Source organism: Rhinopithecus roxellana, chromosome 9 (assembly GCF_007565055.1).
Source record: "Rhinopithecus roxellana isolate Shanxi Qingling chromosome 9, ASM756505v1, whole genome shotgun sequence".
NCBI lineage: Eukaryota > Metazoa > Chordata > Mammalia > Primates > Cercopithecidae > Rhinopithecus > Rhinopithecus roxellana.
This window is the reverse complement of record NC_044557.1, coordinates 66,358,851-66,373,855: the sequence shown is the minus strand read 5'-3', so window position 1 is coordinate 66,373,855 and position 15,005 is coordinate 66,358,851. Positions and strand designations below refer to the sequence as shown.

The 15,005-nt window shown below is 38.4% G+C and overlaps 1 protein-coding gene across 5 annotated transcripts in view; it reads left to right on the top strand.

Annotated features, from left to right (window-relative positions):
* The window catches only part of UBR5 (ubiquitin protein ligase E3 component n-recognin 5), a 159,659-nt gene that overhangs the window by 37,193 nt on the left and 107,461 nt on the right, over positions 1 to 15,005 (top strand). For all 5 annotated transcript variants that reach the window (XR_004059243.1, XM_030937431.1, XM_030937430.1 and 2 more), the window contains exon 2: positions 14,722 to 14,766. Coding sequence is in view for 4 of the 5 variants with exons in the window: in XM_030937431.1 (XP_030793291.1) it covers positions 14,722 to 14,766 (45 nt within the window). In the remaining variant the exon portion in view is untranslated. The remainder of the gene's footprint in view (positions 1 to 14,721; positions 14,767 to 15,005) is intronic.

Genomic DNA, 15,005 nt, shown 5'->3' with positions numbered 1-15,005 from the left:
ACCAGCCTGACCAACATGGAGAAACCCTATCTCTACTAAAAATACAAAATTAGCCGGGCGTGGTGGCACATGCCTATAATCCCAGCTACTGTGGAGGCTGAGGCAGGAGAATTGCTTGAACCTGGGAGGCAGAGGTTGCGGTGAGCCGAGATCGTGCCATTGCACTCCAGCCTGGGCAACAAGAGTGAAACTCCGTCTCAAAAAAAAAAAAAAAAAAAAAAAAACACACACACACAAAAATTCCTCATACTCTTGTAGCACTATTTGAATTACAATGTAGCCTATGGGGGATTATTATTATTTTACAGGACAACATTCGTTTGGTGTGTTTTATAAAACCTAGTCTGCTAATACTGGTTACGGCAGAATGTTTTAAAACCACTTTTTATTTATTTTATTTTATTTTATTTTATTTATTTATTTTTTTTGAGACAGAGTCTTACTCTGTTGCCCGGTCTGGAGTGCAGTGGCCGGATCTCAGCTCACTGCAACCTCTGCTTCCCAGGTTCAAGTGATTCTTGTGCCTCAGCCTCCCGAGTAGCTGGGATCACAGGCGTGCACCACCACCCCTGGTTAATTTTTGTATTTTTAGTGGAGATGGGGTTTTGCTATGTTATCCAGGCTGGTCTTGAATTCCTGGCCTCAAGTGATCTGCCCGCCTTGGCCTCCCAAAGTGCTGGGATTACAGGCGTGAGCCATTGTGATTGGCCAAAAATTACTTTTTAAGCGTTTAAAATTTTTGAAAGAAAGACTTTTTAAAAAGTCACAAATCCACCATTTTGAGGCAGTGTAGGGCTTAGAGCTAAGACATGAATGCCCATTTATTAAGCTCCCCCCATCCAGATAAATAGGCATTTACTATGTGTCAGGTATTGGGAATTTTGAAATTAATAAAACATGGTTCTTGCCTTAGAGTTTGTTTGGCAGTGAGGGAGACAGATATTTTGTTGCACAAGTAGTTTGAGTATGAGAAGCGCTGTTGGGAAGTATGCACTAGGTATATTGGAATTCAGAGAAATGCCTGATTTAGTCTGGAGTGAAGGGTAAAGTTTCCCACAGTTTGTTTCAGTGTAAGCTTGAGACTAGTAGCTACGTGTGCAGAAGGCCGTAGGGATATAGTTATTCTATCAATCTGTCTAATATCTGTCACCTACCTACCTACGTACCTACCTGTTTTCTTTTTTCTGACAGTGCCATTCAGAAGGGATATGGTTATTCTAAGGCCAAGGGAATAGTTACGTAAACAAAAATAAGAGTAGTTTGTGAGTATAATTTAGTTAGGGAATTGTGTTTGGAGTACAGGCTCCTTCTGGAAGAGAGAGAGAGATGTGATTTAGGGAATTGTGTTTGGAGTACAGGCTCCTTCTGGAAGAGAGAGAGAGATGTGATTAGAGTGACAGTAGTGACAAGAAGAGAAAAAAACGCTGAAATAAAAACTCATGTATAAGAAACAGGGAGTTACAGTGTGTTCACAGATTTCTTTTTCGAAGAATTCCCAGAGTTAGCTGTCATTCCCTGGATCCTCAAGTTCCTAGCAGATCTTAGGAATCAAATAGGGCCCTATTTAGTTTGAGAACCACTTCAAGCCAGAGCTTGGCAGAGTTGAAGTAGCAATATAGTGAGCTATCCAAGGATGAAAAATACATTTCAGTAATGTTGATAAATGGCTGCCATTTATTGAACACTTAAGTGCCTGCTTTTTCCAAGGTACATTACAAAATTATCTTGAATCCTTACAGCAACACTACCAGACAAGTGGTAGTTTCTATCTGCATTTAATAGAAGAAGAAACCTTCCATGCCTCTGGGATGTTAAAATAAGCTCTATCAAAGTTCCAGAGCCAGTTAAAGTAGAGATGGAATCAAACCGAGGTTTCTGTGACACTACAGGATACTCTTCCCAGCTCACCAGGCTACCCCTCACAAGAGAGTAGGTATGGTGCCCGGGGCTGATGAGATGGCAGCTTAGGACGTAAAATGACCGTTTCAAAGGCAGCAAAACTGCGATTTCATCTTTGATGTTAATAAAACGGCAACAAGAGCCATCTCCGTAAATCTTGTACAAAGAATCTCTCCAGAAACTAATGGCATCAAGATCCTTGATCAAGAATATAACCCCCTCATTTTCTTGTTTCTATAGAGAAATCAGATTTCATTACAGTTATTTTATTTCAGTTTACAGTTCTTTCTCAAGGACCGAATAACTTACCAAATAGCAGTGTTTATAGTGTGAAGTACATCAGGTATCTCATTAGACATTTTATTTGTATGTAGAGTTAAAATTGGATTTGTGGTAGTTTGAATACATTATCCCCATTTGGGAGATGCTTTAAGGAATGAAGTCACAGGTATTCAGAATGTGGATGTTCTACGGTGAAGAAAGCCTAGTATATTCTCCTGAAATTTTGGTCAGATGCTACACTTTTTTGGTCAGGAGCTCTGAAGAAGTCTTTTGGTCCTATCTGCTAGCGTAGTTTGATTCTTGCATGTATGTGTATATAGTCTTATTGTTAAGCAAATGAAATTAGATAAGACAGAAGGACTTATGAAATTATTAAGCATAATTAGTGTATACAGATCGTATCTTGAATCTTTTATTACCAAATTTCTTCTTGTTTGGCATGTGTATTCTTTCCCCTTTCCTGTTTTGAACGGAGCTGAAAATAACATGATTGATTTTGCTTTAAAGAAACATGAGGCCGGGCGCAGTGGCTCAAGCCTGTAATCCCAGCACTTTGGGAGGCCGAGACGGGCGGATCACGAGGTCAGGAGATCGAGACCATCCTGGCTAACACGGTGAAACCCCGTCTCTACTAAAAATACAAAAACTAGCCGGGCGAGGTGGCGGGCGCCTGTAGTCCCAGCTACTCGGGAGGCTGAGGCAGGAGAATGGCGTAAACCCGGGAGGCGGAGCTTGCAGTGAGCTGAGATCTGGCCACTGCACTCCAGTCCGGGCGACAGAGCGAGACTCCGCCTCAAAAAAAAAAAAAAAAAAAAAAAAAAAAAAAGAAACATGACTCATTTTGTGTGTGTGCAGCATTTCGTTTTTCAGAGATATGTTTATCTTTCAAATGGCCCCGGTAGTTTGGGATTTTGGTCTCGTTTTCACCTAATTAGGGAAAGTGTTATTTGTGATACAATATAAGAATTTCTAATCAGAGTATTTTTCAGGTTAGAGGAAGAAATTGGTTGTAGGTATAAATTTTTGCAAAGTTTAGCTAATGAAATGACCATGAATAATGTAAAAATGCTCTGCAAACTAGAGAAACATGAATTTTCTCAGTTTAATAGAAATCTTTTTGACAGTTTCAACTAAAAGTGATACTAAGGGAAATAGAAGTAGTTCTTGAGCATTAAAAACGCTTATATCCCTTTATGAAGTTACAATATTTATTTAGAAACTTCGTTTTCTTCTTTGAATGCATCTTGAAGGTGAATGTTATTTAGGATAATGTGAATGCATTATATATAAATTGGCATTTATCATCTTCATAAGCATTAATAAAAGTGTAAGTCCCCCTTACAAACTGTGATTGAAGATGCCAACAGATGGAACTTGCCTCACAAAAACCACCTTTTGTTTTGTCTTTCTGTGTTTTGTTTTGTCTTTTGTGTAATTTGGGGTCATTTAACCCAAGAGTAAAGTCAGTCAGATGTTTGCTACTTGGCAGATTTATTTGGGTAGGCAGTAAGTGAGAAAAGTGATACCACTGTTTTAGAAATTGTTGAGCCAAATTTAAAGAAATAAAATGTGGTTAAGGCTTGTGACTGAGCAAAGGTTAACAAGGATCAATGTGCAAGCTGAAATCCGAATTATAAGACTTTGATCAGATTGCTTTTCGCCAAAGAAATAACCTTGTAGCAATTCTTTAATTCTTACGTGTCAAACCCGGGTGCCTATAGTTGCTAAGGCTCTGCGTCCAGGCTGGAGTGCAGTGTGGCGATCATAGCTCACTTTTACCTCAAACTCCCGGACTCAAGAGATCCTTCTGCCTCAGCCTCCTGAGTTGCTGGGATTACAGGCATGAGCCATCATACCCAGCTGCTACACCATTTTATAATCTGAACAGATTCAGAGGCTGGGCGCAGTGGCTCACACCTGTAATCCCAGCACTTTGGGAGGACAAGCCAGATAGATCATGAGGTCAGGAGTTGGAGACCAGCGTAGCCAACAAGGTGAAACCCCGTCTCTACTAAAAATACAAAAATTAGCCAGGCATGGTGGCGGGTGCTACTCAGGAGGCTGAGGCAGGAGAATCGCTTGAACCCGGGAGGCAGAGGTTGCGGTGAGCTGAGATGGTGCCACTGCACTCCAGCCTGGGCGACAGAGCAAGACTCTGTGATTCTGTCTAAAAAAAAAAAAAAAACACACACACACACACAGAATCAGGCATGGACAATGTATTCAAAGTACAGGATTAGACCAACAGATTTTTTTATAACAGTATGAAAAATTCATTGATAGGGTTTCAGATTTAACATTGTAACTAGTTTTTGAGAAACTATGACTTGCCGAGTTTTGATGTAGTATCAAAGATTATCGAATGCTGGTCATGGTGGAATGCATCCATAGTCTCAGCTACTAGAGAGACTGAGATGGGAGGATCACTTGAGTCCAGGAGTTTGAGGCCTGAGCAACATAGTAAGACCTTGTCTTTTTTTTTTTTTTTTTTTTTTTTAAGGAAAAAGGATATCCGTAATTTAATGTGGAGAAATGAGAACTCTCATATACTGTTGGTGGGAATGTAAGTTAGTACAGCCATTATGGAAAACAGCATGGAGGATCCTCAGAAAACTAAAAAATAGAACTACCATATGATCCAGCAATCTTACTGCTGGATATATGTCCAAAAGAATTGAAATCAGTATATTTAGGAGATGTTTATCACAGTACTAGTCACAATAGCCAAGATAGGGAATCAACTTAAGTGTCCCCTCAGCAGATGACTGGATTTTTAAAATGTAGTGTATATATACAGTGGGATAGTGTTTAACCATAAAAAATGATGAAATCTTGTCATTTGCAACAACATGGATGAGCCAGGAAGACGTTATATTAAGTGAAATAAGCCAGGCACAGGAAGACAGAAACTGCATGTTCTCATTCATATGTGGGAGCGAAAAAAAGTTGATCTCATAGAGGTGTAGAGTAGAAAGAATGGTGTTTACTAAAGGCTGGGAAAGGTAGTGGGGAAGGTAGGATGAAGACAGATTGGTTAATGGGTACAAAAATACAGTTAAGAAGGAATAAGTTCTAGTGTTCAGTAGCACGGTGTGGTGACTATAGTTATCAGTAATTTGTTGTATATTTCAAAATAGCTTGAGGAGAAGATTTGGAATGTTCTTATCACAAATGATAAATGTATGAGGTGAAATCCCAATTATACTGATTTGATTATTACACATTGTATACATGTATACACGTATACACGTTGTGTACATGTACATGTTGTATGCATGCACCCCATAAATTTATCAGTTAAAAAGAATATCCCTGGGAGGTCAAGGTGGGTGGATCACCTGAGGTCAAGAGTTTGTTTGAGACCAGCCTGGCCAACATGGTGAAACCCCATCTCTAAAAAATTATCCGGGTGTGGTGGTGTGTGCTTGTAATACCAGCCACTTAGAAGGCCGAGGCAGGAGAATTGATAGAACCCAGGAGGCAGAGGCTGCGGTGAGCTGATACTGCACCATTGCACTCCAGCCTGGGCGACAGAGGGAGACTAAAAAGAATATCCGTAATTTGGAAAGCATTTAAAAGGCATATAAGTAGGAGGTTATTTTGGTTGGCATTTGTGGCTGTTTTAGTAAGAAGAATGAACTATTATTCATTTTCTCCCCAGTGTCGATTTAGTATTGGTCTCTTTAATGGTACTGTGCATTTAGAGTATGGCAGTTCTCAGAGTGTGGTCTGTGAACCTCCAAGACTATTACAGGAGCTCTGAGGTCAAAACTGTCTTTATAATAACACGGAGGCTTTTTCACCATTTTGACATCTGTGCTGTGGTTTAAAAGCAGTGGTGGCTAAAATACTGGCTTTTTGGCAGAAATCAAAACAGTGGCACCAAACTGTACAACCAGTTGTCATTGTATTCTTTGCTTTTCTTGTAGGGGAAAAAGCCAGTTTCACTTCAAAGTGTCCTTGATGAAACAGAAGTTATTAACTTTATTAAATCTTTACCTTTGAGCATAAGATCGTTTTAAAAGCACTTTGGCATTTGTTTGAGTTGCACACTGAACAAGCCCCTTTCTTCATGGAAACCATTTTTATTTGAGACTGACTGACAAATAATGGTTATTCAGACTTGGATATTTAACAGACATTTTCTTGAAAATGAGTAAGCAAGCCTGTTACCTTGAGGAAAACAACGAAGGTCTTTGTTTATAGTGATAAATTTGAGCTTTCAAGCAAATTTTAGAATTTTGGGAAACTTGTACCCATCGCTGTGAGTTTGACACTGTAGATTGATAGTAACATTAGCAAATGTGATTTTTGAGTATCTGTGTCAATCAGTAAATCAGTGTTTTCCAAATGACCAGTGTATGCTGGTCCAAATGACAAAATCATGCTTGAGTTATTCAAAGTTCATTAATAGGTTTCAGATTTCCACAGTGCTCTCAACCTTTAAGAAATCACTTGCTGAGTTTTGGTATAATATCAAAGAATAATGCCTGTGGTTATCTGGAAAGGATATTAAAATATACCTCACTTTCCCCTAACTTTTCTATTTAGGGCCAGCTTTTCTTCATATACTTCATATACCAAAACAATATACTGGGATAGATAAAGGCAGAAGCAGATCAGAGTATCTAATTTATGTGAAGCCTGATAATAAAGAGGTTTGCAAAAATGTAAAAGAACTCTGCCTGTCAAATATTTTTGGGAAAATTTTTTATAGGAAGGTAATTTATGTCAATATGTAATTAGTTTATTTTTTAAATATTCAGAAATTTTATTGGTTAACTTGTGTTATCAACAGATGTAGCCCACATAAACCAAAAGATTTTTGTGGTCCTCAATAGTTTTTAAGAGTATAAGGTGGTCCTGAGATTTAACAAGTTTGAGAATCAAACTTTGTAACAGGTGAAGAAAGGAAGCTGCTGAGGAAACTGTGTTAAAGAATATTATATGCATTTTCCACCACAACCAAAGGTTCTGATTTACTTTCAGAGAAAACCCTCCTAGGTTGGGCATGATGGCTGACACCAGTAATACCAGAGCTTCGGCAGCCCAAGGCAGATAGGATCATTTGAAGCCAGGAGTTTGAGACCAGCCTGTGCAACACAGCAAGACACTTCCACCCTATGCCCACCCACCCCACTTTTGTCTCTACAAAAAATAAAAATTAGCCTGATGTGGTGACATGCACTTGTAATCCCAGCTACTCGGGAGGCTGAGGCAGGAGGATCTCTTGAACCCAGGAGTTTGAGGCTGCAGTGAGCTATGCTTACACCACTGCATCACCACTCTGTCTGGGTGACTGTGTCCCTTGAAAAAAAACAAAACAAAAACAGAAAACCCTCCTATAAGAGCTAGAAAGAAATGAACATATATGGTCTTTGCTTTCTTGAAGCCTAAATTCTTTTGTTCCTGATAACATTTTTAGTTCCTGTGTGGCCATCACAACAGTCTTACTCATTGGTTCCTCATTGTTAAACTCTTAAGTCTCCTGTGGTCAACTGTGAGATGAGAAAAATTAAGGACCAAATGGGGAGTTTTAAATATAGCTAAATTTATATTTATTTATTCTAAGATTATGGCCTTCCTGCATTTTTTGATGTGAAAACATAGTGATTTTTTTTCTGTGTGTGTTGTCAAAATAATTATATTGCATCTCTCATTTTCCTACCCTCACTTCACATTTACTGTTCCATGAAATCCTAGAGTTGTAGTACTGAAGATCAGGGTTAAATTCAGATACAAACCTTGAAAAATGGATTTTTAAAAACGTATCTGAAAATTGAGTGTCTAATTCAACTCTCAGGCATATAACGAGTAAGTTTTTCATACACAGATGAAGAGACTCCTTCCTCACTGGTTGGTGCTTCTTGCTTGGGCTGAGGCAAACAGAAGGCTAGTGTGACTCTTTATGGTAGCCCCAGCCCCAGTGGAGTGTATATATTTGTGTGAGATTGTAATTCATCTGGGGGAAAGGATACTTCTAAGGCTATAGGAATAATCCTTCCTGGCTGTTTGCCATTCCCAACCTCATAGGCCAAGGTAGCTCCTAATGTTTATTGTAATACAGAGTGCATAGGGGGAAAGACATTGCTCCCTTCACCCAGAAACAAATCCATGATGCAACGTGAGCTGAAGACTCAGTTGGTATAGGAGGTCTTATAACAAAGATCTCCTTTGGGCTCCCCTATGAACTTGCCTTAGGTGGTTCGCCATTGGCTTCCTCCAGGACTGTGTGGAAAGGGATTTGGGGTTGGGATACCCTTTGCATTGAATAAACTAGCCCAGGATGTCAGTTTGCTGGGGATGGGGCTGGAGTGGGGATGTCTCTTCTAGATGTTGGCACCAGTAAATGATCATCAGAAAGGGTCCAAAGTTTATGTAGCCTTTTCCCCCAGGTATAGTGGCTGGCAGGTGGGACCACCCCACGTGATAGAGTGAAATTTATTGATATCAGTGATAACATGAAACAGTTGGCATGAGAAGAAGCGTTTAAGAAGTGGCAGTGTTTATGGTATGGTGCGAAAGTTGTGTAAAAGAACTGTGTAAAAATTGAGGACTGACTGCCTCTATACTTAAAAAAGTGCGTGATAATTTAACTGTGGACCATGTTCTGTGGTTAGAGATACGTTGTCAGAGAGGTGCTTGTCTCTACCATATATGTAGTACACAGTAGTTGCTCCCCCCCCCCCCCCCAAAAAAAGTATAGGCAAGATCACCACTCCAAGACGTAGGCTTTAAGATTTAGACAGTTTGCCATTGGAGAAATGCCAGAAATATTCTTACAGTATTTCTTTTTCTACCAGAATATAGCTGGTCACAGAATTTTTAAGTGTACTGCATTTTTGTTTTGGCAATACCTGCTTTCTCTGACATGGATGACAAGAGGTGAATTTTAAGACTTTTTCTGCAGAAGTCTGTGATTTAGTGTTGTAGGTAACCTTCACTGACTGTATCTATTGGTTCTTTGCATGAATTATTAAGCCCTTTACTTCAAAATAAAATTATACAGGTATGTAAAAGTTTTATTCCATGAGTGGATATCCAGAGTTGGGGTGGGGTGGGGTCACTTTAAAGGCAGTTTCCTAGTATGATTGTTGGGAAATGATGATTAGTGTTTTTTTTTCCTTCCATGGTAAGTGATCTTTTAAGAGTTATATGGGCAACTATCTTAAATCTGTATATTTACACTGTTCACATGTTTAATTTGAGACGGAAGACCTGGAGAGTTAGTTTTGTTGAGATTAAGATCAGGAACATTTTCTGCCTCTGAAATGAGTTATGTACCAGTAATGTACTTTTTTCATTGTTGGAACTGTATCCATAAAAGCAGAGGGGTGAGGAAAGACTTGGCAAGTTGTATTCTGTCTTAGCTTAGAGTCTGTGAAGACAGTTCAGATAGAAACACAAATGACTAGGTATGAGAGAATTTGTAGACTTCTGTAGGAAGGAAATTACTAGGAAAGGTTCATGGAGGAGGTGGCATTTGATCTGGGTGGGAAATAAGTAGAATGAGACTGAAGGAAATGCACTGGTGGCAGATGATGCCACCTTTGCCATTAAGGTGATTGCTGAGAGTCATGAAACATGAGTGGATGTACCTTGTTTAACAGTTCCAGGTATATGAAAACCATCACCTTGTAGAGAATGTGATGTCAGAAATATCTTTCTGTCTTTGAGAATTGAAGCCTTTGAAGGATTTAACTATACCTCTTTTTTGTTTTTTTGTTTTTTTTGGCTTTAGAAATTCGGCAAGAAAGGATCCATCAGGGTTAGTCCAGTTTAGGGGTATTTGAATATGCAGATATGTTATATGTCAGAGGTAGGCAGAGAATTATGAAACTGAAGAACCTGCACTTAGTGCTGTTGCCAGTTGAGGAACAGTGAGAAGATAAATAACCTTTGAAATTGTAATGTTAAATTTGGGGAGAATGAGCTTGAACTTATAGGGGATTTCAGGTATAGCAATGAAATATGTTAGCTTCTACCGAGTACCGTTACACTGTTTTCCTGTCTCTGTTAATTAGCATCAGTTTGCTGTTACCTTACTTTGTTACTTTAAAGAAAAATTTCAGCCTCTAGATCTGTGAAATGATCTATACATTTAAAGGAATGAAATAGTTTATTTAATCAGAATATAGAATAAACGTAGAGAATAGAAGGGTAGAGTACTAAGGATTGTCAGAAGCTTTTTGCTAACTTATTCATTGTGTGTTACAACCACCTCACCAAAGTTCACCTGTCGGTCCTTGAATGAGATTACATGCTATTATGAGGTTATTTTCTTTGTTTTTGTTATTTATTTTATTTTATTTTATTTTATTTTATTTTATTTTATTTTATTTTATTTTTTTGAGATGGAGTCTCGCTCTGTCACTCAGGCTGGAGTGCAATGGCGCAATCTCCGCTCACTGATCCTGGCACTCTGCCTCCCGGGTTCAAGTGATTCTCCTGCCTCAGCCTCCAGGTAGCTGGGACTACAGGCATGCACCACCGTGCCTGGCTAATTTTTGTATTTTTAGTAGAAACAAGGCTTTGCCATATTGGTCAGGCTCGTCTTGAACTCCTGACCTCAGGTGATCCACCCATCTCGGCCTCCCAAAGTGCTGGGATTATAGGCATGAGCCACTGTGCCTGGCCAATGAGGTTATTTTCTAATATTATGCTGTACTCTTAAAATTGTTTTTCATCATAACCACATGTAAAAATTTATTCTGAAATGGAATTTGGTGAGCTTCAGTGTGAGTTTCTTTTTGTTTTAAAGAGAGAGTAAACTTTTGTTAATATTGCCTATGTAGTATTGCCTATTGTAAACATTGTATGAAGATCCTTTAAAGTAGGCGAATCTCTATTGTATAGAGTCATTAGCAAACTAAAAAAACTTCAATTTTTTTTTTTTTTTGGCTAAAGGAAGGGAACAGCATGGATAAGTTAGCAAATTTAAACGAATGTTATCACAGGCCTGCAGTGATTCTGTGATTTGCCTGTCTACCGAGGACTCTATAATGTAAAAGATAAATAAATACTTCTTAAATATAGCTTACTTTTTTGGCGGTAAAGATTTATTTGTTACTGTTATCTGGATTCATGTAAACTAATTTGTAAGGCCCAGTTTAGTCATGATAACTGTCTTGAGATTTGAAAGGATGATACATTTTGTGTAAATCTATGGACTGAATTTTTAAGAGTTTTTAAAATTTGATATTTGGGGAAGCATTCTAAATGTCTGTATAAAATCATTTGAAAGTTTCAAATGGGTACGATAAAAATTGAATATTTCTTTGTAAACATTACATATGTATCTTCCATTGATACACTTGCTTTTGATATATTCATAAGCATTTCAGGACTGAGGCTGGGCACTGTGGCCCATGTCTGTAATCCCAGCACTTTGGGAGGCCAAGACGAGTGGATCCGTTGAGCCCAGGAGTTTAAGACCAGCCTGGGCAACATGCTAAAATGCTGTCTCTGCAAAAAATAGAAAAATTAGCTACAGGCCTGCACCTGTAGTTCCATTTACTCAGGAGGCTGAGGCAGGAAGCTAGATTGAGCCTGGGAGGATGAGGCTGTAGTGAGCCGTGATTGCACCACTGCACTGTCCAGCCTGGGCGACAGAGTGAGACCCAGTCTCAAAAGAGACAAAAAAAAAAAAAAAAACCAGTAAGAATTTCAGGAATAAGAATTTTCAGAACCAGAGATGACTAAAAGAGTTCTTTCTCACATAGATGAGAACTTGAGACCTAGTGGACTTTTAGTGAGTCCAGGTAGTAGTAGATGAGCTGGGAGTAAACCCCAGATTTCTTGCTATTCCGTGGCATTGTTTCCAGTACAAATTGATGTGCATTTCAGACATGTATTTCAGATGTGGTTAGGGGTCTCACCAGGACTTTTAAGATTAGAAAATTTAATTGATAGCAGTAACCATTTGTGCTGTCTCTCCAGATAGCCTGAAATTAGAGTTCTTGAGTTTAAATAACTTTTAGCATTCTGATATCCTCAAAGCTTATTTTAGTTTTACTAATAATTGCCTGGAATATTTGGAGCCATGGAAACATTGAATTCTTATTGTCAGGCATTGTCCAGTTTTGAAAAAGGCCTTGACAATTTTTTTTCTCTACCAATACTAGATATTTTGTGAAAGCTCTGGAGGCACTTTTGAGCTACTAGCAAAGGAATGGAAATGAATGAGTTTAGTTGCATGCCAGTGAACAAGTTATCTTCTGAAAGTGTCACTACTGTGGTTACTCATAGTAAATGTGGACCCAGGAAAGTGAGAGCTCGTTCTGCTTCTTAAGGTCTTCTAAAGGCTGCTGTTACTCTCCAAAGCAAACCCGTTGTTTATCTTCTCCCTATTTTCTAGTCAGCCTTCTCTCAGAGCTCATGGGTTCCACAATACATTACTCTTAAGGTGTTTTATCTTGGAACACAGAAGTGTGCTTTGTAAATGGGCAAACTGGAATTCTTTGAAAAAGCTTAACTTTCTTGAACCAATGAAAACATGTTTTGTTAATGGAAGTAAATGCAAAACTGTGCTACAAAAATGAAAATGTGTTTTATTGGGGGCCAAATCACACATGATCAGATGCTGTTCTTTAGGAGTGAGAATAAGGTCACCAGTTAGTATCTACTTCTTCACAGAGAAATAAAATATGGCCGCATTTGAAAGTTACTTTAGGCTGGGCACGGTGGCTCATGCTTGTAATCTCAGTGCTTTGGGAGGCCGAGTTCGGTGGATCTATTGCGGTCAGGAGTTTGAGACCAACCTGGCCAAAATGGCAAAACCCCATCTGTACTAAAATACAAAAATTCGCCGGTGTGGTGGCAGGTGCCTGTAATTCCAGCTTACTCGGAAGGCTGAGGCATGAGAATCGCTTGAACCCAGGAAATGGAGGTTGCAATGAGCGGAGATCACACCATTGCACTCCAGCCTGGGCAACAGAGCGAGACTCAAAAAAAAAGAAAATTACTTTAGATACTGAATGCAATTCAATATGAGACAGTTACTGTGCACCTTTGAAAGACGCTCTTCACTAGGAGGATAGAACTCACGGGATAAAGTTAAAGAACAGCTGACTCCTAATTGAATCTCTTACTGAAATAATTAGGTAATTTTCCCATAGATTATATATTCTTTGTGGCAGTTTTTAAGTCCTAAACTGGCTTTAACGTCATTTATTTTTGGAGTATGCATAACATTTTTATCTGTTAGTACAAATGATTGAAATTTGATTTTATTCATTTTTGTCACTCTTTAGAGAGCAGAATTCGTGGACTTTTCTGTTGATTTAATGTTCTAATTTTTCCCATTGCTTTCTACAATTCTCAGCTTTTACAAGGATTATTTCTGAAAAAAGTTTTAAAAGATCAGATCAGGCAGTGTTTTTTTTTTTTTTTTGATAATAGAATTGAACTCTTAAAATCTACATTTGATTATATCTTTACATTGTAAAATGACTTCCTTAGGTTGACAAAGTACCTAGTTTAGTTTAGCTATTATAGTGTTTTATATTCAAGACTGTTTTCTTAAGAGAAACAATAAAAGCATAACAGAAAATACAAGTTAATATCTCTTTGCTTTGTAGCCCTTTGAGATTTTTCTAAATCTGTTCAATACTGTTTTAAATGCTGTTAGAAATGGGAGATGTTGTCCTTACTTTATATAGATAAGGACATTGATGCTCTGGTTTGTTCAGTATTGTGTTATAAGACCGTTCAAGAACTTGAGATGATGCCTTAAGTCAATTAGGCTCTCGATTTTCATTTCATGATATCCATGTGCACTCCAGAATCTCTTGGCATGGATAACACAGTTTTTGTTTTGTTTTTTGTAAACAAATGAGGCCGGGCGCGGTGGCTCAAGCCTGTAATCCCAGCACTTTGGGAGGCCGAGACGGGCGGATCACGAGGTCAGGAGATCAAGACCATCCTGGCTAACACGGTGAAACCCCATCTCTACTAAAAAATACAAAAAACTAGCCGGGCGACATGGCGGGCGCCTGTAGTCCCAGCTACTCGGGAGGCTGAGGCAGGAGTATGGCGTGAACCCGGGAGGCGGAGCTTGCAGTGAGCTGAGATCCGGCCACTGCACTCCAGCCTGGGCGGCAGAGCGAGACTCCGTCTCAAAAAAAAAAAAAAAAAAAAAAAAAAAAAACAAAACAAATGAGCCTTTGGTTGGGCATTGGTTCAGGTACCAACAACTTTATGCTACCTTTTCTATAAACTCTAGAAGCTTCAGTTTTCTCACCTGGGATTAATGGGAAAATGGGATTAATACGATTATCATTGTTACTGAGGTTGCAAATGGAGTGGTGAGGGAAGGAAATTGCAGAGTCTGCTTGTGATCTTTTTGGGACAAAAATGAAAGAATATGAAAAACATTCTAGAATATGAAAAACATTCTTACCATAGCAATTGTTTTGTGTGCTACTATTGGAAATTACCAAAATAATGGTACAAGTACCTGTCAGAATTATTTGTTTACAAAAGATCTGTCCATGTGATTTGTTAATGTTTTGTTTTGTTTTGTTTTGTTTTGTTTTAAAGGTTACGGGAAGTTTCTGAGAAGCTGAACAAATATAATTTAAACAGGTAAGAGTTTTAAAATATTTAAATCTTCTGACAAAGAACAATTTTTCTTTATTAAGAAAAAACATATTTAGGCAGCAGCCTGATATGATTAAGATTAATGTGATTGTTAGACTTTAAGAATCTTTTAATCTGTCAGCTTTTTATGAGTTGGGCTTATTTGAATTATAAATTACATTCATGCTTTTTTTTTTTAATCTGGCATACAGGGAGATATAAATGATTATGGAGATATTTTTAAA